This window comes from Lonchura striata, chromosome 5, assembly GCF_046129695.1.
Source record: "Lonchura striata isolate bLonStr1 chromosome 5, bLonStr1.mat, whole genome shotgun sequence".
NCBI lineage: Eukaryota > Metazoa > Chordata > Aves > Passeriformes > Estrildidae > Lonchura > Lonchura striata.
This window is the reverse complement of record NC_134607.1, coordinates 5,528,484-5,553,233: the sequence shown is the minus strand read 5'-3', so window position 1 is coordinate 5,553,233 and position 24,750 is coordinate 5,528,484. Positions and strand designations below refer to the sequence as shown.

Below are 24,750 nucleotides of genomic sequence, written 5' to 3'. Positions count from 1 at the left end.
TAGATGTGATAGGTTACAGAATATCCACTTGCCCATATGTTGATTTGTGTCCTCCAATTAAAAGAGAAATCTTTACTCTTACTGGTCAAGAACAAGCACTTAGTGATGAAACTGGTTTTTTACATGGGTGCATCCACAGAATTGTCATTTTTTCCTGTATCTTCCTTCCTTGTTCAGGACGTCACTGTTGGACAAGTGCAGTGTTTGTTGGTTTCACAAATACTGAAATTCGCAGCTATTTATTACTGTACTATAAATGTGTTCATGGCGTTTCCTCTTTGTTACAGTAAGAATGGTAACTTTACAAGATCTTGAACATTTTTCCTTCGTCTGTAAAACTTTTTGGACAGACTAATCTCTAACAACCAAGGTGTAGTAGCTGAAAAAGGTCAAGCAAATTTCAGGGAAAGATTGGAATATAGTCAACCAACCTTATGCTCCTTTGGGAGACCTTGCTTATAGCTGTATAGGTAAGGAATTCACCAAGGGAAATAATACCCTGTTCCTAGGATTTACTACCTAGGATTTCTTTTTTTCTAGCAAGGAAGTATTTCCATAAAATGTCTGCTGGCACGCCCATGCTTGCTGTCCTTCATAAACTCCTGAGTCAGCAGGCTGAGAACCAGATGGGTGGGAGAAGCGGAAGCACAATGATGAGCAGAAAATAATAAACCAGTGCAGATGTGCAGGGGGAGAGAACAGAGATCTTAATAACTACAGGAAAATATAGTTCAAATGCATTATGGGGAATGCATATGTATTTTGGGCTTAAATATATACATATATGTATATATGGCAAAAAAAAAGTTACTTTTTTCTAAGCCCAAGTGACCACTTCTTAGACCTGCTTTCTTGTTGTTCTCAAGAGGACATATGCCCATACCTGTTTAGGTAATCTGGCTGCCAGCTGGCACAGCGGCCCAGCACCTTTCCAAGAGACCTGATTTTAGATTTGCACAACCTGGCAATACTAGGTGCCTCCATATGCATTAGGCTGTTGTTTGTACTATGTGTTAAACTGAATTTGAACATGTAATTTCATGTTTCTTTGCCAACTTACTAATAAGGGTCAGGCTATTGAGAGCTGTTGATAAGGACAAAATAAGTGCTTTAATTTTGTGAAGTCTTTGGGTTCATGCTGTTGTGTTTTATGGCTTTACACCTTTACACCTTCTGGTGGCTGCTCTAGGATATTAGCTTGTGTGGTAAAATAAAATCTTCTTGTATTTACTATCTATATTGAGAGGAGGCTAAAGTAAGTCCTTTGGAGTAAGAACAGAAATCAGGCATATTAAATTCAGTGTCAAAAATGGTGAGACAGCTATTTGGAGAGCTGGCTTTCATTTTTCTAGGATAGAAATTCTGGGATAGAAGGTATTGAGCACATCGTAATCTATATAATCATATATAGATTATGATAATAATCATAGTCTATAATGATTTGTCCAGCTAACCAGAATATAATATGAGAAGCAAGAACCTGTTATTTAGTTCTTGTAATCACTTGTAGCCGGTGCATAGTACTCGGACAAGTCTTGGGTGTAATTCTGAAATACTTGGTAAAATTATTTGTATTGTAAGAGGAAATGCAAATATTTAGGTACAGTACATGTGAAATACTGCACCTAAAGCTTCCTGGAGATGGATTCTACAGTGTGTATCTGGAATACCAAAGTATGTAATTTTTGTGAAATTTATTAGTGTTGCTTTGAATTCTTGTTAATGTATTTTCTTGGTTTCTTTCAGCTCTTCGTTGTAGTCTTCAGTTTCTTGGAAACATTGCAGCAGGAAATGGAGATTCCCAGAATAGCATTTGGAAGTGTGCTTTCCCAGATCTCTTCTTGTAAGTATGGATGCGGGTTTTTTTCTAGTGTCACTTCTGTGGTTGTATTCAAATCTTTTGTACATGATAGTTGTGCCTTTGCTAGCACCATGAAAGTCTGAAAAATAACTTTGGTGAGAATGAACTGGTTGAGACCATATCCTGTAGATGTTTTTTGTTAGTCAACCACAGGAGTCAGAACCTTTAAAAATCTGCTTGTTCTAAACTATCAGTAAGTTGATTTAATTTAACAAAAACTGGAAGAAAACTATTTCAAATTATGAGCTTCAAACATAAGCTTTATTTCAGACATGTTTTCAAGTAGTTACACTCATTTCCAACAGCACAGCATCTTCTTTTCTCATGTTGCTACTGTGCAGATCTGTCAGTATTGATGGATCAGATGTAATCTATAAAAGTTCCTTAATCTTCATCTCTTTCAATCCTTCCATCCCCCTCCTAACCTCACCAGAATATCTTCCTGGGGATTTGATGACATACGTGTAAGGAAATATTACATAAACTGTTTTGTGCAGACACATGACAGCATTGTTGATGTGTTCAGCCAGATTTTTGTAGTAAGCTGGTAACAAAGCTGCTTTGATTCAATTTGATAATCCTTTTCCATGGGTTTTTGGAGCCCACTTGACAGCACTGAGTATACAAGACCTTACGGTAAGAAAAGCATTTCCAATTTAGCAGTTTTGTAGACTTTATGTCAAGTTTGACCTTCAGCTGCAAGTTGGTTATTTTTCTTGTAGGTGACTTTTGTCCTTCTTAGGCAATGACAAACTTTGTGTTCTCTAAAAGACAGCAAAGGACAGCTCAGGAAGCTCAGTGCCCCTTGCCTGTTTTTCCAGGGTTTGTTTCAACTTGCCCTTAAGTCTTTATTTTCTCTTGAAGGACATGTCTGACATACAGCGATGAGAAAATTGTCACCTATTGCTGCATGGTTCTGTTCACCTGCCTGAATTCAGAGCGAGTGAGAGAACTGCTGGATCCTGGGAACTTGACTGTGGCTCTTGATGTCCTGAGAGTCTACAAAGAACACTTGGATTCTGAGTGGTCGTATGTATTGTTAAAATTTTTTTTCCTCACCTCTTAATTAGGTGTTTTTCTGGTGTAAATCACTGTATTGAAGTGTATAAACTTGTCACACTGCAAAGCAGTAAATTAAGATCTAATTAGAAATTAGTAGTTTATAATAGAGATAATTTCCATGGTAGTTTCATGACTCTTTTGATTGTTGCTACATTAAGACTCCATTTTTTGTTGAGGACATAGGAATTTTCAAATCATGGTCTGGTTTTCAAAGGAGTTTTTAAATCATGGTCTCACAGACATGTCATGCTAGGAAGACTTGTATGTCTATTGCTTGGGAGTGCTACATAAAACCTGGGGTTTCTTCCATTCTTCCTTTTCTAATATAGCCATTTTCTACTGTGACATCCAGTAATTTTTATGCCAAAACAGGGAAGACTTTTTGTGAATCTTCATTTCATACTTTAAGAGTACCTAATCAGTGATTTTATCCCTTTGAACTTTTGTATTTTTTACTAATGGGTATTCTTCTAGATATTGTTGTCAGTTATGCCTTTGATAAACGTGCTCTCCTACATAGCAAGGATGCACATTCAGCTAATTGTTACACCGTGTATTCCAAGGGGAGAATAATTAATTGTGTGGTTTTTGTAGCATTCTCTTTAAGGTTGTGTTTAAATTCAAGATTTAATTAGGAAGAATTGTTGGTGTGTTAGAAGTGGTATGGAAAGTCTCAACACAGACTTGAGATGATTGAATGAAAAGTAAATGTCATTTTATAGCTTGCTTTTGTACTGAAAAAAATAACCCAAAATTTGTTTGCGGCTGGGCTTTTTTAATGGCAAGGGCAGTTTGCTTATGACATAAGTAGTTTTCAAAAAGCAAAATGTAAGTTTAGAGTCAGACAATGAGACTTCTGTTTCAAAAGTGACAAACCGAGTGCTTAGTTTTGTCCACAGCAGTTCTGTAGACACTTTGCATCCAAGAAAATGTGAGATTGTTTTGAGCAGTTCCTCAGAGCTTTTTTAGAGGCAGCAGTTGGTAGCAGACGTTTTGACATTCTTCCTCTGTCTGCCATAAACTCCTCTCCCAGTTAGAAGGGGCAGAGGAAGTGTCTTTAAAGGTTGGATGTAGCTTTCTGGAATTTTCCTGTCACCTTTGCCTACTTCTTGAGTCACAAGACCTTTGGTAGAGGGCTAAGATTTTGGGTCAGGAAAGAGGAAATATCTGAGGTGTTACCTCTGCTTCCTGAGAGGGGTGGGTCATGGGAAATAAACCTCAGTTCAGCAATTTCTAATTCTAATCAGTGATGGAAAGCCAAGTCTTTCACTTCCTAAGCAGTTTTTGAAACAGAGAAGAGCTGTTCTGCAGATCAGCATAGTGGAATTTCTAGGCTAAGCATTGATGCAGTTTTTAAAATTTTGTACATTGACCACATAACAAAAAGTTGCCTTAGAACTTGAAAGAATTAGAGGTAACAGTGCTGTGATGCACATCTAAGGGTGTTTCTTGTGTGATACACATTCTGTTAAGTATTTTTGTGGCATGCTGTGACCTAAGAAATAGTTGTAAAGGAGGAAGTCTGTTTTCTAAGGAATGCCCTGGTCAAATTTTGTGTTCAGTTCTTCTGTGATTGTTTTTCTCCAGATCAGATGGTCTGAAGGCTCATTTCATTAAGCTTGTGGTTACTTGTCAGCCTCAGAAATGTTTCTATCTCTGAAATCTGTGCAGCTGGAGAATGTAATACACACATTTAATAAATATTCTAATGATTTAATAACTGATGCATCCTTCTTTCTCTTTTAGAAGCTTGATCTTCTCAACAGCCCCAGGATTATTTACATATTGCTGTCTTTGCCATTTTTAATGTTAGATGCTGAATAGCATATTAAAATAATATTAATTAACATTTATTAGATGATATATTTTTACATTGCTGCTAAACACTCCCATGCAGTTCCAAAGAAATGCTCTGTCTTTTTTTTTTTTTTTTTTTCAGTAATAGCTTTTCCTAAACACATACAGAGATCCTTTGGCTCTGGAAGATTGTGGAGCCTTTCAAAAGTTGTTTCTCTGTGTTTTCACATACATCCTCACTCACTCCCTTTTGAATTTGTGTTAATCAGTAGCGAAGTATGTCACATAGTGTAGAAGGTACAGTAATTTAGAAGAGAAACCAACAGAGAATGCCACATGAGATCTATTTTAGAATGTGAAAAATATGTGTATTTTTAAAATAGTTAAGAAAAAGTAATAAAAAAATACATTGTAATTTATCCTGACCAATATCAATGTGTGTTCTAAAAGCTGTTTATTTTAGAAATACCTTGGTGGCTCCATTATTGATGAGAGTATAGCTTCTGTTATCAGTTTTTCCAAGTGTGTGCATGGGGCAGTTCAGCCAATATGCTTAGGAAAAACAGGTTGTATTTTTGATTCCTGAAGAGCAAAGTACAAAAATCCTCCATTTTAAAATAAGAGACATAATGTGCTTTTTAGCTTTTAGAAAAATGATAGTAGGAGTGTGGTCAGCTGTTTGGCATTGAAGTAAGTTTTGCTGAACATCCACTTTCTCTTTTTGAAACCACAGCTCAATGATGACTGTAAAGATTAGGATGGGGGGCTACCCCTCCCCAATTTTTTGCCTTTGGGGTTTTTGTCCTGGCTTATGGAAATATGTGTGAACAGAAGCTGGTACTCCTGTGGCAAGGAGTCTCGCCTATGGGCACAGATTTAAAGGCAAGGATAGAACTCTTCAGTACTGCTCTTTTTGCTTAATTGGGGTGTGGGGGGTGAAGTAACTTTTTTTTTTTTTTTTTCATTGGGCTGGCAACTCGGTTTCTTCTGTCAGACAGTTTAGGATGCCCTCCACTCCCTCTGTTCTCCAGAAAGTAACTATATTTTCATTCCAGGAATGTTGAAGTTACATTGCAGGCTCCAAATTCAGCTGTGGTTTTAAATAGTACCAATGCTTGGAAAAGTTTCCTTAATTTTAGAGATATGAGTAACTTCTACTTTCTATTTGCAGTAGGAGTGAATTGGCACAGATTTCCTCAGTCTTTCAAAGTTCAGCCTCATACATTTAATTATCTTGTCACCTCTTTCTTCTTGTGTATATTGTGGAGAGGGGGGAGCAGGAAGTCCTATTAGCCATTGGTAATCATCTTCCATTTATTTCTTGGTAGCTTTTAAGAAAAATATTATTGCAGTTTTATGTATAAGATTTAATCTCTGTTTAGTGCCTTTCAGATGTAACTGTCAAATTCAGTGGGAGTGTCTTCTGAATCAGAGAAATACTGCACATAATGTGAATTTAGTCTTCTAGACCTCAGAGTTTACTTGGTGGGGGCTATCATAGCCAGTAGGGAGGATGCTTTCACTGGGGGAATGCCTTTGGAAGATGGAAGGATGTTGACTGTTGTGCTTGGTTCCTCACAGGAGAGGAGTATTGTAATATTTGATACTAGGACCAAGCCTTCCATATGAAAATCTGTTTCTTTATTCTCCTTCTGAGTGAGAAGTGTTGGTGTGGGAATGGGGTGAATTACCTCTTTTCTAGTGATTTTAGGACAGCACGCATTCCATTTGTAATTTAATATCTTTATACTTGTAATTGTTTATTTAAATTGTTTTGGTAGTGTTCTTCTATTTTTGTGCAAGGATAAAATATGCTTTTTCTAAAATATGTTCTGATTCAAAATAATTCCTCATGAGGCATATTGCTTTTTTAGCATATAAAAAGGCTGGTGATGAGAGTTTGAAGGTTGGCCGAAAGTAGCTGAACTTTCTTCTTTACTTTTATTTAAAATGTGATGATTTATTACATTTGTTTGTTAAATTATAGTAAAAAGATAGCTATTTAGTTCTTACTAAATATTTTGGATAGAGTGGCATTATTGTAGGGTGATGAAAAATGCTTTTGGTTTTGAGATTGAAAAAGAAGGTTGCTGATGAAGTAGAGAATTGCCATGTCTTGTTCTTTGTACATGGAAAACATGTGGGGTTGTCTTCCTCTTTTTCTAACACTGAGGAGATTGTTCCCTAAATTTGCTAATGGGATATAATCAACTTAATATGGAACATGACATTTGATGATAAAGTTGATTGCTTACACCCAGCTTTGATTGGAGCAAGCTTAGTGGCCATCTGGAATATACTGAGTGCAAATGTAACTCATAACACTTTGTCTTGGCTACTTTGGGACTTCAGTTTGGTACAATACAGCCCTTGTGCTGTTATGAAGTCTTTGAACATCTCCTCCTGTATTTATCTACCATGGAAGCACTTGATTTTTTTAGGATTTTAGCCAAACAGTTTTTAAAGAGTCAAGAAGATTGGCATATTTAACACTATTCTTTTCTTACTGTGTTACGCTTGCATAACAGCTTTAATTTTCACTATTTCCTTCAGTAAATTACAGTGGTCTTCAGTTTATTCCCGTGGTTCTGCTATTGGCCCCCAAAGAGAGCTTAAATCTCCTACCAAAGCCTTTTGTGTGCATTTGAAATGCCATGTTCAGTCAGTAACCCAAAACTGAATATCTTTTTCTATTTCAGAAGCATGGATGATCTTACTTTTCCTCTTCTTTTCCCGTGCCACAAATGAAAAACAGGAGTGCTGGGGGGACTAAAGATAGTACATTGAATTTGCTGCATCCTTGCTTAGCTACCTCCAAAATTTCTAGGCATGGTGAAGGAGTTGGAAGTGCTTTACTCCACTATTGGTTCTTCTGTTATCTCTCAGTGATGATGCTCATGCTCTGTTCTTCATGATACAGTAGTGCAGAAAGTGGATAAGGTAAAAGGGGCACTTAAATACAGAAGCAGATAGTTCATAGAATCACACACTGGTTTGGGTTGGAATGGGTCTTAAAGCTCATCTCCTTCCACTCCCTGCCATGGGCAGGGACACCTTCCACTATCCCAGGTTGTTCCAAGCCCTGTCCAGCCTGGCCTTGCACACTTCCAGGGATGAGACAGCCATAACTTTTTGTTTTCGGAGTTGTTGCATCACATCATGAAACCAGAAGATAAGAATCAGAATTTTAGTCTTAAAATATTCCAAGCTCTTCAAGCAGTAGAGGTCTAGTCCGCAGAAGGTGCAAAATGTGTGTGAGGAAATGCAGGAGCACTGACCCAAGTAACAGCTGAACTATGGGCCTTCCACTTTGCAGCAGTGATCAGGAGCATGAACCTAGTAGAAGCAGATCTTTTTCTGTGATAATTATTGATCACTTTTTAATTATAAGAAAAGTAGGCAAGAAGGTTTCCTCCACATAGCCTTAAACATGAAAATTAAGCTTTAGATTAAATAGCCCCATTTGCAAAATAGAAAAATCGAGCTTTAGGCTATCTCCTCAAATGCACTTTTTATTCTACTGCATTGTCATCTGAACTTTGTACATTCTTAGGCCATGTTCTGTGTTCTGCACAGCACTGATCTGTGCTATTTTCTTCTGCAGCTCCACACAAAAGTTTGTGATTCTACTTAAATCCATGGAAAATGAAGTTGGTTGTGATGGTTGTGAAGGTTTAACTGTGGATGGCTGTGAGATGTTAGTTCAGGAATGTGGAAGAGTTCCCCTTGACTGCCCTGCTGATGGCTCAGCTTGGGTGTTACAGATGAGTCTGTGCAGCTTAGTTGGATACATTCATGCTGCTGACTTTGGTCTACTCTTCATGTTTTTTGAAATTTGTATTAAAAACTCTTGGATCAATGCTACACCCCTCAGCATGCCAATTTTGGGTTGATGATTCTTTACACATCGGCATATTTTTTAATGAATAAACGTGCAAATATCAGTAAAAAGAAGTGCAGTAGAAAATAGTTTTTCTTCCTCCCCCTCTTAAAAATGTCAGGCTTTCAGAACTGAATCAGATGCTGGCTAAGTCCACAGTTAGGATTAGAATTTCAATAGCTATTAATCTTTTGGACCTCTTATTCTCCTATTTGCCCAATTGGCATTGAGCACTTGTCCAAAAAAATACTTAGTTGCAGCTGGAAGGCTTCATTGTGATCTTCTTATTACTATGTAAGAGATTATGGCTATGCAAAATAAAGGCTGTTACTAAAGGGAAAACTAGGGAGGAGGTGGAGGGAGTATTGAAATCACTTGATTTTAATATTATTTTAGCTGTTCTTTCTCTGTAACTTCATCAGCTCACAGGATGCTGTGACACTTAACTTGTAAGTATTGTAGGCTAGACAAGCTACTTTAGAAATGGATCATCTAGTTTGGGTGTACCTATGCACCATAAATATCACTGCTAGTGCTCCTGAGGATGTGATTTGAAGAGCTAAATACTTTTACCTACTTAGTCTTTTTCCCATAACTGAGATTATGAGTCTGGGTTGGAATTAATGATTGACACCTGCGATGGACTTCTGTGGATGGTGCTTGGGAAAGCAAACAGTGAAAATAGTGGCATTAGCACAAGGCCAAGATTTAATGTATTTTCCAGAGAAAATATTAAGAAGAAAGAGGAGTCACTGCCAGTTTTGGATAGGTTGTTTTTTAAAGAGACTCTCTTTTGAGGAAGGTTAGTATCATAAATCCCTTGCAACATTTTGGTGAAGAGAAAGAGGGAACCAGTGGCCCGTTTGTCAACTTTGAGTCATTTGTTGGTCATTTTGTATTCCAGACAGAAGCCCAGAATATGGTGCGAGAAAGGGAAAGCAGTGATAATTGATTACAGAATATACTTCACTGTATTTTGACTGGCAAGATCCTTGTGTTAAAGTTGGGGGTGTCTTGTGCAGGGCCAAGAGTTGAACTCGATCTTTGTGGGTCCCTTCCAGAATATGAGACTCTCTGATTCTATATCTACTTGCCTTGTAAAGCAAGGACTTAGAATTGGTTCTCAGCTTAGGTATCTGTTACACAAGGAGGATATGTTTTTGAAGTTGAGAAAAGTACTCTGCTGCCTTGCATCTGACAAAGAAGTTCCTATTTGCTTTTATGCTTTGTTAGATTTCCTTTTTTAAAGAAAAATCAATCTATTATTTGGGCACTTTTTTGACTCTTTGGTCTTACAGACAGTGTTGCGATGAATAGAATAAAAATTTTCAAGCTTGAACTTTGTCTTTTTGCTTAGATGCACAAACCATTGGATGAGTGTTTCATTGTTTGAATTGTGGTGTATATAGCTGGCCTAAGATTCCAGCCAGCTTTCCTTCAAGCATGTGAGTAAAAGTGTGCTGAACTGATGAGAAATGGTCATTGCTACGTTAGGGAAAAAACTGCAGGACAATGTGCAATTATTTTATGCCAATTTGTATCTATTAGCGAGTAGCACCAAAAGCATGACGCACATTAATCTGCAAGTAAAACTAACTAGCACCATTTGGAGTAAATGTGGATACTGCTTCTGTAGCTGCAATAAGACTTTTTTTCTTTTCCCTTAGGTTCCTGATTGTTACAGAACATTTGCTGAAATGTCCAGAGCTGGTAAAATCCCTCTATGCCAAACTGAACAATCAAGAAAGGTAACCCCAAAACCAGTGTGGCTTTCAGTATTTAGCATTCCATATAGAGTATCCTGTTCACATGATTGAAAAACTGTGTGGTTTCATAGTTGGCACAAAATCTCTAAATACATGTTTCTATGTCAGTAATGGTTTTAAATTGGTTGGTTAACATTACAGCTTAGCCACAACTGGCAGTGATTTATGTAGGGTTGTTGAATCCAGGTTGGCGCCATTACTCGGTAAAGAAATCCTTCACACACAAAAAAGGACAGGATTTCATGCACCACACCCTGCAGAGTTTTACAGCTCGATTAGAAATGTCCTCAGCTCTTCATACTTCTGCTCTTATGTCCAGAAATTAAGAGGAAGGCTTTAAGAAAGATGGAAGTGTGTCTCATGCTGGTTAGCAGAACCTACAAAACATAGATGTTTCCACTGTTGAAAAGCCTCAACAAACCTTCACCTTCAAAAAGCATTGACAGCTTCCTTCAAGTGTTTGAGTAAATGTGTGCTGAATTGATGGGAAATGACCACTGCTATAATGGAGAAGTGCTCATTGCTTTAATAGAGAATTGAGGAAGATTAAAAGAGATATTTTATTAAGACAATCAAAATTGGGAATCACTGCTAGAGTTCTACAGCTCCTCCAACTGCTTGAGGATTTTGTAGTCTCATTTATGTGTCTAATGTGCCTATGTTGTTCTGTATCCAGCCAGGGAAGCTGCAAGTTCCACTCTAGTTTTTGCAGGTGAAAGACAAAACACTAAATGAAACAGTGCCTTTGTGGTTTTTTCTGTGTTTTGTGTTATTTCCAGTGTTACCACAGGTCAGGGTTCAGATACTGATTGGAGATTATTAGCAAACTGAAAGGATATCAGACAAAGAATATGCAATAGGTTTGAACTGTAAATAAAATACCATTACTGAATAGGGATGGGTATGATAAGGAGGGAAATACTGTTTTCCTCCATAGTTCAGGATGACCAAGTGGGAACAAATCTGAGCTGTGTGCTTAGTGTACTGGGAGGTAGGTGCTGTGCAACTGTTTGAAGTGAATGAGCTAGATTGAATTCTTTTGGGGAATATCATGAATGGCAGTTTGCATGTTTTCATAATGCCTTTGAGGATAGTGCGGGCTGGTTGGGGTGTTCAGTTGTACTGAAAAGTAGGTGTAACCAGTTTCTAGAAAGGTCTCAGCATAGTACAGACGGTCATTGGATTCCTCACCTCACTTTTGGTGTAGGCATCACATAGATGATCACAGGGGATCACCACTTACAACATATCTGCTGAATTTATTATTAATCCCAAGAGTTCTGCCAGTCAATTTCATTAAGTTTTTCAAATACATAATCACAGTACAGTGTGTTATGAATTGGACACTGCTTAATTTCCTGACAAACATATGGGAGTGCTGTGAAATAATATTTTTGCATCCAAGCTATAGAAGAATACCCTGCCTTGATATATTCCTAAGTAGTGTTAATGTATTTAAGAAAGCATTCTTTCAAGATATATGAGGAGGCAAATCCAATTCAGATAAAAATGTTTTGACTGTCATGAACTGGAGAAAAAAGTAGCAATGAACCCCAAAGCATAGGGAATTAATTGTTTCAAAATAAGACAAGAAGTCTTCACTTCAAGCATTGTTGTGTTGGGTGTTCTGTGAGGCTAACCAAGTCCTGTAAATAAATGAAGAATGGTATTGAGATGTCTGGGGAAGGCAGCTGGAGCTTGTGAATATATGGTAGCCCTCATTTACAGTATCCTGTCACACACATTAAATACAGGTAGTTTAAATATGTTTGCTGAAATGAAATTAGCTGTGCTGAGGAGGCTTGTGAATATGCCCATTAGTGGTGACTCCTAAAGTTTGCAGGCCTGGGATGCCCAGAGTGTACATGGCTATGCAACCACAGTTATTTGCACTATTCACAGTATTTGCACTATTCAGAGTATTTCCTGCTGTTGAAATCCAGTGCATTTGTGTTGCGGTGGCCATCGTGCCTGCCTCAAGGCAGTTCTTGTACAAGTGGATTAGCCATTTGAATTTTCAGTTAAAATAAAATTTCTGACTTCTGGACAATTTTCTCTTTCATTTCCTAACAAATTTAATGTGTTGCATGTGTAAGTGTGCAAATGGCCTGAAATAAATCCTGTGTTAATGTGATCAGGTTTTTAGTGTTATTCTGGCCTGGAGAAGTGCATGGTGTTGTGACAATTCCTGCTGGTTCTCTGGGAGGGATTATTGTAGAAGGATATGGCCGTTCGGGTAACAGAGTATAGATTCTTGAATTCCTTGCCAGATTTGAGATTTTCCTGCACGTGTGTGCAGGTATTTGGCAGAAGTATTTAGAAAAAGCCTGGTTTGCATTCATCCAAGATAGCCTTGAGCATGGACACACTAAGTTCATGCCTTGCTTGGCTTAATTATAAAATCTTCCAAAATGATCACATCTGTTGTTGTCTCTTCCAAGAAGGGGTTTTGCTTTAATTAACAGCTTGCAAAAGTGCAGCTGAATACCTTCATGTGTTTCTAAGATGCTCAAGTACTTGCATCTCTAGGTTTGATTTTAGCGTCAACCCACTATTTCCTTTGTTCATCCAGCCTGTGACCAGCCTGTGTTCTTAGCTGAGCACACGCTTGAAAGATTCTAAAATTGGTGACAACTGACACGTCAAGTCTAGCCCTGTGTCAGGGGCACATGACAGATCTATGGGCTTGGGGTTTTGTACGGGATGCCAAGTGGGAAAGCCTTTGGTCGGTGCGGGGTGTTGGGGCTGGACTCTGGTTGTGTGGAGATGGGCAGGGTGCACCTGGCTGTGACCTGCAGGACAAACAGACGGGGAGCAGAGCCCCTGAGAGAGGCTGCTCCAGCCTCCTGCCCCGGGTCTGCCCTTTGCCAGGTGTGCCGGCAGCACTTCTGTGCTGCCGTGCTGAAAAACGTTTTGTCCTCCTTCAGATAATAGTTTCATGCAGCTGTATTAATAGCACGGAGAATTCAGTTTAGCAAGGACTAAGTAGCTGTTTTGTGATGAATAGAGGTGGCTTCTTGGAGGTTAATAAAGCAGTGACCAAACTTTTTCCACAGAAAAAGATATTTCTCTTCCTCTTCTGACAACCTGCTTGGTAAATTTAAAAGAAAAAGCATTTGAACTATTCCACATGTTTAAATGTCAATCGTTCTATCTGAATTTCAAATATTTCACTGAAAGAAAATACTGAGCTGGCTTTTGAATTCATTCAGTAAACAGTGTTGCTATGGTTTGAGGGAATGATGGTGAGACTTCCCCAGTCCCTGTGTGCTGGACTGGAGCAGGGACCTGTAGGAGGGCCTCTGCCATGTCCAAGTGCTTCTTCCACAAAATGCTTCTATTTTGCCCTGACAACATGAAAGGACATTGGAAATAAAATAAAATTAAAGCTGTTAAAATCCCCAGCTCAAGAAGATTTCATACAGCAGCTTCATTATGTACCTCGTTACTTGCCAGCTTAATACATTGAATATCTCTGACTGGTACGTGAGTGATTAACTTGGATTTGCTTAGTCCCTCTAGAAACAATTATAAAATGACTGTAAAGAACAGAATGTGCATATCAATTTTTATTTTCCCTGTTTGGTCTCAGAATTGGTTTGGGGTTGTGGGGAAGAGTTAGTGAAGGACTGTGAGCAAGGCAAGGGCTGGAAAACCTGTATTTTTCAAACAGAAACCGTCAAATAGTCTGTGCTTATTTTGCTATGCTTAACAGCTTGTAAGAGCTGGTGTGTTGGAAATTTTAGGTATAGGGAATATGCAATCTCAGTAATGTTTTGTTAGGACAAAAGAAAATAAAAATTGAAGAAATAGACTTGAAAAAAATATTGACTGTCTGGCCAGATGGCATTAATTCAGTGATGAATTAAATTAATCCTGTACAGAAAAAAACACAGCAGACAAGAACTGATTGCCAGTATTCATGAAGCTTGTTAATTTTTAACAATCCTCTCTATTACTGGCATGACAATTGGTTTTATCATTTTTAACTACTGCTTATTCTACTGATAATTGTATGTGGCTCAGTGAATCTGATGAACAAATTGTTTTCTGTCTACAGAGTTACTTTGTTAGAGCTGATGATGGTGAAAGTAAGTGACAAGAACTCGGTTAGCAGCGAAGAAATGAATGTGTTTGTGAGACATGCTGACTTCCTTGCAGAGTGTTTCCAAGAGAAGTGTGGAGCTGTGCTCAAGTTCACTGCTGCAGCAGACGTGGAAGATGAGGTATGACTTAGCAAATTCTAATACTTAAATGGTTATGTGATATATCCTTATTGCTACTGTTGCCCAGGGGACACATAACAGTATCTTTTCCAGTTTACCTTGGGAAAGCAGTGGCAGAGCACACAGTGAAGTCTGTAGGACAGCAGCCAACTTTTGCTTTTAATTTGAGGATGGCAAAGGATATGGTATATTAAAATAAGTCTACCCCATTGTTAAATACTTCAAAATCTAAAAAATGTTCAAGTTATCACATATTTGGATATTTTATTATCTTACCCAGATCACTTCCATAATTTATTTGAGCTGTCAGTTGTAATTCATTCAAATTTAGAATGAATGTAGTGACAGGACAAGGGGGAATGGCTTCACGCTGATGGAGAGTAAAGACAGATTAGATATTAGGGAGAAATCCTTCCCTGTGAGGGTGCTGAGGCCCTGGCACAGGTTGCCCACAGGTTGCCAAGGCCAGGCTGGACAGGGCTTGGAGCCACCTGGGATAGTGGAAGGTGTCCCTGCCCAAGGCAGGGGTGGGACAGGATGGGCTTTAAGGTCCCTCCCAACTCAGACCATGAGTTTAGATGAGCTCAGCTGGTTAGCATGGTGCTGATAACACCAAAGTTGTGGGTTTGATCTCTGAACAGACCATTCACCTAAGAGCTGGACTTGATGGACTTTGATGGCTCCCTTGGGGCTACCTTTCAGTTCAGAATATTTTATGATTCTATGATGACCCTATGATTCAAATATGAACCAAAACAAAAATATTTATTCTGTTCATAGATGGGAAGCAGTAATATACATGTAGTCAGCATAATTTTATTTTTAATGCAAAACTAATATGCAATAGTTTCACTTCTAGAAACTCTAGAGAAGTGTCATAAATAATTTATCATCAAAGTAAAGAAAACTTTTATCTTAAATGCTTTTATATGATAATGTTAGAAAGTGTTGGACTTGCTTGGTTGTTTGTTTTTGGTTTTTTTTTCGTTTAAATAGGCACAAGAATTTTAAAAGTAGGTTTGAGATGTGTTGTGAAAAAATTCCATTAATCACTTTATGGGGAGGTGGTAGTTGGATGTGTTAATAAAACCAAAACACAAACCAACAAGCACACAATCTCTTCTTATCTGTCCAAGAAACACAGCCTCCCCCACTGCCCCAGCTGTTCAGTATATGTCAGATAACTTAATTGACTACTTCTGGAAAAGGTACAACCTTGGCAGTGAGAGGACATACACTGAGACAATTCCATCTCTACTTTTTTTCCCCTGCCTTCCTTTTTTGTTTTTTTTATCCTCTGTGGTTGCTTTCCAAACAAATTTCTGTGGTTTCGGTTCATGGAAAAAAACTATTTGTTTGCACACCAGAAGAAGGTCTCTGTCCAACCAGAAGGTGCTGGGACAGCAGTATTGTGAATATTACTGCATAACTTGCCCTGCTTCACACTGACTTCTTCTCTCACATAAACAAGACATATAAGTTGAGTATCACTGTTGGGTGGGAAAATGGGGCTCATTGAATAAACAGAAAATGTAAGTCCTAACAGATTAATAAATGGAGCGCAGTATGTGTGCATGCATGTCTGTGTATACATTTGTTCACAACATATGCTTGCCATGGGAAAAGACAAATGCCACTCAAAATTCAAAAACTCTTTTCTTACAAGTAATTATAAAGAAGTGCACCAATTTCACCTCATTTGTATAAGTATTTTTAGGTTTTTTGTAGCAGTTGTATTTAACTGCAAAAAATGTGATTGTGCATGTAGAGTCTGTCATTAAAAATGCTTTGGGCAACATCTGTGATACTCAGCTTGGCTTTGCTTGGCCTTTTCTGTGGCCCACAAGCCAAATGCCATGCTCAGGCCATGTCTGTAGCAGTGAGCTGCTTTAGACTCCAGAACTCTGAGGCCACATTTAAAAACTTTTGGTAACAGTCCTTGGACTGGCCTTACTCCCAGAATGTTGTCTGGGTGTCCCATCCACTGTTTAATTTGTTATGTGTAGACACTGCTTTGTTTTCTTAAGGAACATCAGGTCTTGTAGCTTGCATCTTAAACCCATGAGAAGTTAATCATATGCTTTTGCAGTGCTTAAACCAATGTCTAAAATAGCTTTTCCATTCGAAGCCTGACTTGAGCATCAGTTTGCTTGCACTAACTTTCAACCATACTTACAAAATAAAACCCTTCCCTGGACTTAGTTCATTTCTTTATAAGGAACATATTTTCTCCATCTTTCTCTAAATATCTTTATTTTAAAAATCTTCGGTTATTTACTTATTTTCTTTTCAGATGATATCTGTATCAAGATGTCTGTCAGAGGTCAAACTATTTTGGGTTTTGAAATTCAAAAGGAAGTATTTTCCTTTACTGCCTTTCTTTTGTACAGGTGGAGGGCAAAAAAAACCAATTTGGAAAGTCAGCATCAGGGAAGGAACGATTTTTTTTACCTTAGCAGGTTTCAAATATCATGGAAATTCAGGAGTTCTTTTATGGTTTTTAAATAATCTGTTCCTCTTAAGAATTGTAAAAAGCTGGTTAGGGTGTCTGAAATGCAGTTGGGGTATTATTACTTTGTAACAGGATAATGGCTGATGTATTAATAGAGTCTGCCTTTGTGCTGATGAAAACAGTTTATTGAATTATTTAGGGCAAACTTGCACTTTCCTACACCTGTATGGATTAAAAAATTAAAATACAGCTTTAGTACCTGGACCCTATAGCAACTCAGTGTTCTCAAGCAGCAAAAAATTAATATAATTGTACTACTTAATTACTGAACACTATTATTGATGATTTGAATAACATTATATGGATCCAATATACTACACTGTTGGTAAGTAAGTTGTTTTGTTTTTTTTTTTCCCCTGGACCAGACAAGGCAGTAATAGTTACTGTGACCAATGTCTTTTCATGACTACTTGCAGTTTATATAACACTCCTGGAGTGGGATCATCTTGCAGTCACAGCCTGGCTTTTGAGCAATACGTGGTCTTCCAAATTCTGTCATGTGCTCTTAAAGTATTTTCTATAAGTGCTGGATTGTCATTATAAGAAGGACCAACATATTCTGTGAGAAAAAATAGTTCTCTTGCTGAATAAATAATATGCAAATGAAATTGTGTCTCATACCTAACCAAAATGCTGCATCTCTGTTTGCAATCCTATTTACCCAAGAATAATGTAAATTCTCACAGCCAAAGTTTGTTTGACCACAGAACTTTACAGAATTCCTGCGGATAACAAACTGGTGTCTTGCAGGCGGTGTTTGTGTCTTTAAAGTGGAACACTCAGACTGAATAAACTCAAAGAAAACATTTATACAGAAATAATTTTCTCAGCTAGTAATTTTCTGTATTTCTGCTTTTGGAAGCTACCGTGTTTTTGTTAAAATTTTATCCCGTATGGCTCTGTTTTGGTTTCCCCATGATTTTTAAGGCAGATATAACACTAACTGTAGAAAAGAAATTATTGCAATCTAATACAGTATTGTTATTTTATAATTTTATATAAATTTATTCTTGGCAGTTTGGAAGACCTGCACAGAACCTGAGGAGCTGGGGGTTCCTGTCCTCTGTTTACATTTCTGGGTTTATGTTTTTATGCTAAGCTTCACATGCCATTTTCAGAAATGCAGTTTTCATTCCAGGAAGCACTGGTGACAATTCGTCTTCTCGATGTGCTTTGTGAAATGACCTCAAACAACAGCCAGCTGGAACATCTGCAGGCATTCCCTGGTTTGCTTGAAACAGCTGTAGGTGAGTGAACCAGCCACAAGGCTCAACTGCTGGTGCTCAGTGGATGAAAACATGTTTTTATAACTGGTGGTAATTACAATTCTGACCTTTGAGTGAGATAAATAAGATGGAGTTAATCTGCATTTCCAAATATTTGATTTGTTCCTGGAAATTTTCTGCTTCTCTACTTTCTCTGTTGGCCTGTGTTGCCCAACAGAGCCTCGATTCAAATATCAGCAATGTTATTTTCTTAGGCAAAGTGTTGCAAGGGACATATGCTTCCTATGTTCTTCCACTAGCTGCATGCATAGAAGAGTTTCTTCAAGGAGTAGGAAAAGGACCTCTCCTCCATGCCTGTTCCCTTCTGTTTCCCAAATTTCTGAAATTTAAGTGCAGTTTGAATGTTAGTGACCAAATCCAGTGGCTTTTAAAGGTCCGCTTTAAAGAAGATAAGAAATAGCAAGGGAAGGACTGTACACTATAAAGTACTGTACTATAAAGAAAATTATGCCAAGATATTCTAGAGATGCTCAAGGGAGGAAGGAGGGGTGATACATAACATGACTTGTGCTTTTTTTACATCTTAGCACTTTGAGACTGAGGTATGCTACCCTTCTGTGAGAAAATTATAAAAGTTTGTGTATTTTTGAGACAAATAGGTAAAAATGTAAAAATAAAAAAGTTGAAACAGCTCTTAGTGGTGACTTTTTTGAGATGTTTAGAGGGTTCTTATTGTAAAAAAACCCAAACAAGCAAATAAAAAACCAAATAAAGAAAATACCTCCAACAAAAACAAAAGAATAACTTAAAAAGCAACCAAACCTCTATTTTTGGTGATGGGTTCTTAGATTTATGGCTTACAGTAAGATGACTAACATCAAGATTTATTTTGTGCATGTGTGTTAAGGAAATTTAAAGTTGATTAGAGGGCTACAGCAGCTCTGCTGTGAAGAGAGGCTGAGACAGTTGAGATTGTTGAACCTGTTGCTATGACAAATTCACACTACAGGAAGTTTTCTAAAAATCTTGGTTTTAACAATATATTTATGGTGCTGGAATTCTCAACAGCCTACAAATTCTAACTCTTTAGGTGGAGATTGATAGCAGCAGCCTTCAGCCTTCATGTGTGAACTATGTAAGGGTGTAAAAAGTACTCAAATATGCCTTCTGACATTGGGATGGTCTTTTATGGTTCGTTATATCAGCCCAAATCACACAATGAGATAAACGTTCAAAGTTCTTTAATATGATGTTGAATATCAGAAATTACGTTGCTTAGTGTTAATAATAAAGCTCTGTGCCAAGTGAGACTGATTTTCTCATGGTAATGTATTAAAATGTTTTCTCTAGATACCCTGAGACTAACTCACCTTGCTGGGAAACAGGCTGTAAATATTTTCACTGCCACACATGCTGTGACAGGGCAGGAGGAAATTTCACATCCAGCTGTTGGTTTCAAATCTCATCTCATTCGTTTAATTGGAAATTTGTGTTACAAGAATAAGGAAAACCAAGACAAGGTGAGCTTTTACATTTTTCTGGCAGAACTCTGGTATGTAAAGAGGTGCCTGACTATGAGGTAATTGAAATATGTTGTTGGTCTAGAAATTGGCTTGTAAATTGTAGAATTGATTGTGTAAAGGAGGCTTTTTTTTTTTTTTTGGTGCCTATGAAATGCTATCACAAATATGCTGACTTTTTAATGACAATGTAATGTCTGCCTGCCTGCCTTTTGTTTCAGCCCTGTAGAATGCAAGCAAATGCCTAGATCCTTTTCTTTTCACTTTCACGCTTTCTTTGAAAAGTCTCCAACTAAATTTCAGCTTCACTTTGAAGGGAAATGGATGTGATTTGTTGCATGAACTTAATTTTAAATCTTTGAATTAGTCTCATGTTTTTTCTCCCTTTTTCATGTCACTTTAAAAATTGAGGTCTGCCTTTATCAAATTACTTGAAAGCCTTTATCTTGTAATTCCTATATAGAAAACCAGTTTAGTTTCCACAGTGGGGAAAAAGAGGAAACAGCAGGAAGCTTTAATGGTTTTTTTTGAGTGATAAAAAGATGTGACTTTCCTCCAGGATTTGTTAGACTATCTTAGTTTCAGCAAGAAGAACACTTCCAAAGTGTCTTTGACAAATTCTAGTAATATGATTCTCTGGATGGGTATATATGGGAATAATTTGCCACTTCCTCATTCACATTAACAGTATGTAACCAAAACTTTTAATATATCTGAAAAATATTATTAATACTATTAATCACTCTTGCTTAGCTGTGTTTTTGACCCATTATGATGTAATATGTGTTTCTGGAAGTGAAATATATTTTTGTGGAATACCTAAAGATGGTGGAGGGGAGGGGGTTGCTTTCATATTGAAAGGGTTCTTTTACAGCTTATTGTCCTTTTTGCTGGGCCTTTCAAAGGCCCCTGGAGCAATTACGCATGCAGGCTTAATGTTTTCATTGGACGTTGCATATTAAGTGGCTATAAACTGCCTGAAAATATTATTTTCTTATGCTGTCTTACTAGATATTTAGATTCTAGCGTGTGATAACATGGTACGTTACTTAAGTGCCATTGAAACTTCAGAAATGCCAGTTGTATCATATCCTGTCTGCACCTTCAGTTTATTTAATATATTTAAATTGGTTCAGATACATGCACTTGCCATTTGTAAGGCAGTTTTTATACATAAACACATGCTTGTGAGGATGGGACAAGCAGCTGCTGTCATTGCACAGACAAGAGTTCTGAGATGAGTTAATTGTTCAAAGTGGTGCACGGCTCAGACCTAGAACTGAGTTCCCGCCTCTCTTCAGACTTGTATCTCACAATATAGGGCTGGTTTTGTATCCCTTACTGGATTTGTACAGAGTTTGCTGTCTGTATTCAATCAAAAGCAATGTAAAAAGGATAAATTGTGGGGTTTGTGTAACAAGCCAAGTGATCAGTGCACTTTTCTTGCCAGGCTTGATGCCCATTTCGATGTTTTGCAAAGCTGGATGAGTTGGTATTCTTAATATAAAACATTCCCTTTGGACTGGCCCATGTTGGGTCCCTTCATGTCCCGAGTTGCACTAGCTCTTGAACAGGAGAGAACAACAGAAGTGCTGTACTTGGGACACCAAGGGATAAGCTCACTACATGTCAGTTCTGCCAGGAGCCTGTGACAGATGTGCAATTCCATTCTTTTCTCCTTCTGTGTAGGGGGAAGAGCTGTCAGAAATTACTGGCATACATGTGGGAAGCTCCTCTGGCTTGTGTTGTGTTCCATCTCCTTCATAAAGATGCATTGTATGTTTTTATTAAATACGTTGGTAGGAAGGAGGTGGGTTCTCAGGCTGAGCAAGGGATGGAGGTTTTGGCTGGTAGGTGATGAATGAAGCTATCAGATGGAAAAAGTGAAAATTCTTCCATACTCATATTATCTTGTTAGACTTGCCTTCTGAACACCTCACTTTTATCATCCAGACAGAATTCATGCTGGTTTCCTGAGGGACAGCTTTAGATATTTTCCTCTTCCACTTTCAGAGCTATGACAGGATGGATTCATTCAGCTCATTCTGCTGCTTTAGTATAGAACTCTTTAATAAAGAGTAAAACTTACAAAAAAACCCCAATGAATCAGTTACAGAGGATATAGTTCTTTATTGTAGAAATGAAACAAATACAAAATAGCTCATAGCAGTTAATCTGCACCCTTGTTTCTGTGTTCCTTTACAAGAATCGTATACATGGAAGGGAAGATGAGTTATCTCTGCCTTATTGTGACATCTAGCACTGCTCTGCACAACCTCATTTCCTATCCCTCAAGCTGCCAAGGACATTTTAGGTACTATGGATGCCAATTAACTCAATCATAGCATCCTAATCTTGGAATCTGTTTCTTTGGTATAGCTGTTCAGTTGTTCATATAGGGGGGAAGAATAAAATATGTAGTTCCCTTTGGTACTGGCACCTTCTTACCTAGGTAGAGTCACTGTAATGAGATGAACAATTTATGAGGGATAATTTTTTTCATGTGCACGTATTTATTTGAAATGGTAGCAGTGCTTTCTCTAATGCTGTAATGCTGTTTTTTATCAGTGCAGAGATGAAAAAAGGAAGTCTTCTGGGAGGAAAGGGAAAAGAAAAATCTTCTACTGTTAAAATTAATCTTAATAAAAGTAGCAAGTAAAACATCTGGATACTATTTAGTGTATCTAAATTAGCTTGGATTTATATGTATATATAGATCTCTAAGCCAAATTGTTTTATATGACACTGGCTTCCTAATTTGAAGACTGTTCTGCCTGAAAATATGAACAAGATTTGACTTGTTTGGAATTCAGTTTTCAATTCCTTTTTTTCATGAGGACAAGCTGTGCAACTAATCCACTTAGTTAGCAAAAGGTGCCAACATCCATAGATCAAACTGTTACCACCCAGATCCTCAACTTTATTTTCTTGCTGTAGTGATTATAAAATAGAAAAGCTCATAATAAAGACACATGCTTTGTTTTTGTAGAGTCACAGAATAGTTTGGGTTGCAAAGGTTTTTAAAGACCATCTTGTTTCACCCCCTGCCATGGGCAGGGACACTTTCCACTATCCCAAGTTGCTCCAATGCCTGTCTAGCCTGGCCTTGGAGACTTCCAGAGATGGCGCAGCCACAGCTTCTCTGGGAAACCTGTGCCAGGGCCTCTCCTGCCTCACAGGGAAGAATGTCTTCATAATACCTAATCTAAACTTTTACCCTCTTTCAGTCTGAAGCCATTTCCCCTTGACCTTTCACTACACTAACAAATAGTTCTTTCTCAGCTACAGTTTTTTGAAAAGCTCCATGAGCTTATCTGTTCTTCTTCAGGATTAATGTAACTTTTTAAAAATAATTACATTCTGGCATAGGAGTATTTAAAATTCATTGCAGTGAAGATCATCTGACATGTAACGGCAATATGCTCTTCAGAGGTGATGGGGGGAGAACTAAATCTATTGGATTTCTTAAGTAGAAACCTGCATCATAGTGATTATTATATTTTCCTAATGTTAAACAGAAGCCTAAAATGGAAGAAAGATTCTTGGTTTACAGTTGAACAAAAGAGGGAGCCATTTGGACCTGGATGCTCTGAAGTGGAGCTTCTGCACACCTACCAAAAATTCTGCATGGTTCCATTGGCTGGGTGGGGCTGTTCTTGTGCATGTTTTAATTCTTTTCTAGATAAGGACAAAACATTCAGGGTGTTGCAGGACTGAGCTCTGTAATTGCTAAGTTTTGTCAGGGTATAGCACTGTGAAAGTCAGCAGGAAAGCTGAAAATGGATCTTCTGACAGAAGTTCTTTTAAAGGCTTTGCTGTGGAGATGGGGGCTCTGCCCAACTAATACAGAAGTACACCAAGTAGCAAAAGTGTCTGTGGCTCAAGAGTGTCTTTCAGAGTATCTGTTGGGTCATTTAAGGGAACTATCTTGAGTCCTGGTCCCATGTTGTTATTATGTTAGTCTTCAGCTTTGTTGCAATCATGAATCCTTAATAAGTGCTAAGATTTCCATCAAAGCATAGGGACTGGTAAACAAAAGAGAATCAGGCTCTCTCAAGGGGCAGGACAGTATGAGTAATAAAGGGCTTGTGTGAGGCTTTTGCCTTGAGGTCAGAGATGAATGCAGTGTGCAGCAGTATTGTTTCTAAATCGATGGATTATTTTTGTTACAAGGTGACTCATTTGTCCTTAGAGAATAACACAAAACTTTATTCTGTTGTGCTGCCCCTTGAGCAGCAGCAAGTTAATGTTCCCTCTTTCCTTGTTCCTATTCTCTCTTCCTGCCCCTCCAGTTATTGAAAGCTGATAGATACAGTTGGTTCTTTGTGACTTTTCCAGTTTGGCTAAATTCACTTGAACCCTTGATCATACAAAGAATGGAAAGCTAAAAAAGAAAACAAGCTGGCTGTCTGTGCATTTCCAGAGTCGGTACCGACATGTAGGCTTCCTGGCTTCCTTTTGGCTCTCAATGTTGGTGGGTTTTTTTGAGCCCTCTTTGGTATTTAACCTTATCACTATAGTGGTACAGCACAGGACTCCAGCCCTTTTTAAAGGAAAGCTTGGTACACCAGTGTCAAACAGCTGTTTACAGACCTCTTTCAGCACTTACCTAAGTGCTGAAACTGCATCTCTAGCATTTCTTTTTAATGTGCCTGTTGAAGGTGTAAAACGCCCATTTTCCCAGACAAAAATCTAAAAATAAGGTAATTGACCTTTATATGCAAGAGTTCTCAAGAGATTTCTGGAACTTCTTTCCTGGTCCAGCAGGCTGAGTAGTAGTTGTCATACCTGTAGCAACTACTTAAAACATGAATTAAGCTTGGTATTCATCAAAGGGTTTTGTGCTGTTGCTCTTTCCTTTCTTCATCTTGATTTCAAATGACTCTATAAGGCATGAGTT

At 37.9% G+C, this 24,750-nt stretch overlaps 1 protein-coding gene across 1 annotated transcript in view; it reads left to right on the top strand.

The window, feature by feature from the left end:
• The window catches only part of ATXN10 (ataxin 10), a 71,218-nt gene that overhangs the window by 15,156 nt on the left and 31,312 nt on the right, over nucleotides 1-24,750 (top strand). The window contains exons 4-9 of the mRNA XM_021529924.1: nucleotides 1,747-1,843; nucleotides 2,726-2,890; nucleotides 10,268-10,348; nucleotides 14,427-14,592; nucleotides 18,243-18,351; nucleotides 19,681-19,850. Of these exons, the coding sequence (XP_021385599.1) occupies nucleotides 1,747-1,843; nucleotides 2,726-2,890; nucleotides 10,268-10,348; nucleotides 14,427-14,592; nucleotides 18,243-18,351; nucleotides 19,681-19,850 (788 nt within the window). The remainder of the gene's footprint in view (nucleotides 1-1,746; nucleotides 1,844-2,725; nucleotides 2,891-10,267; nucleotides 10,349-14,426; nucleotides 14,593-18,242; nucleotides 18,352-19,680; nucleotides 19,851-24,750) is intronic.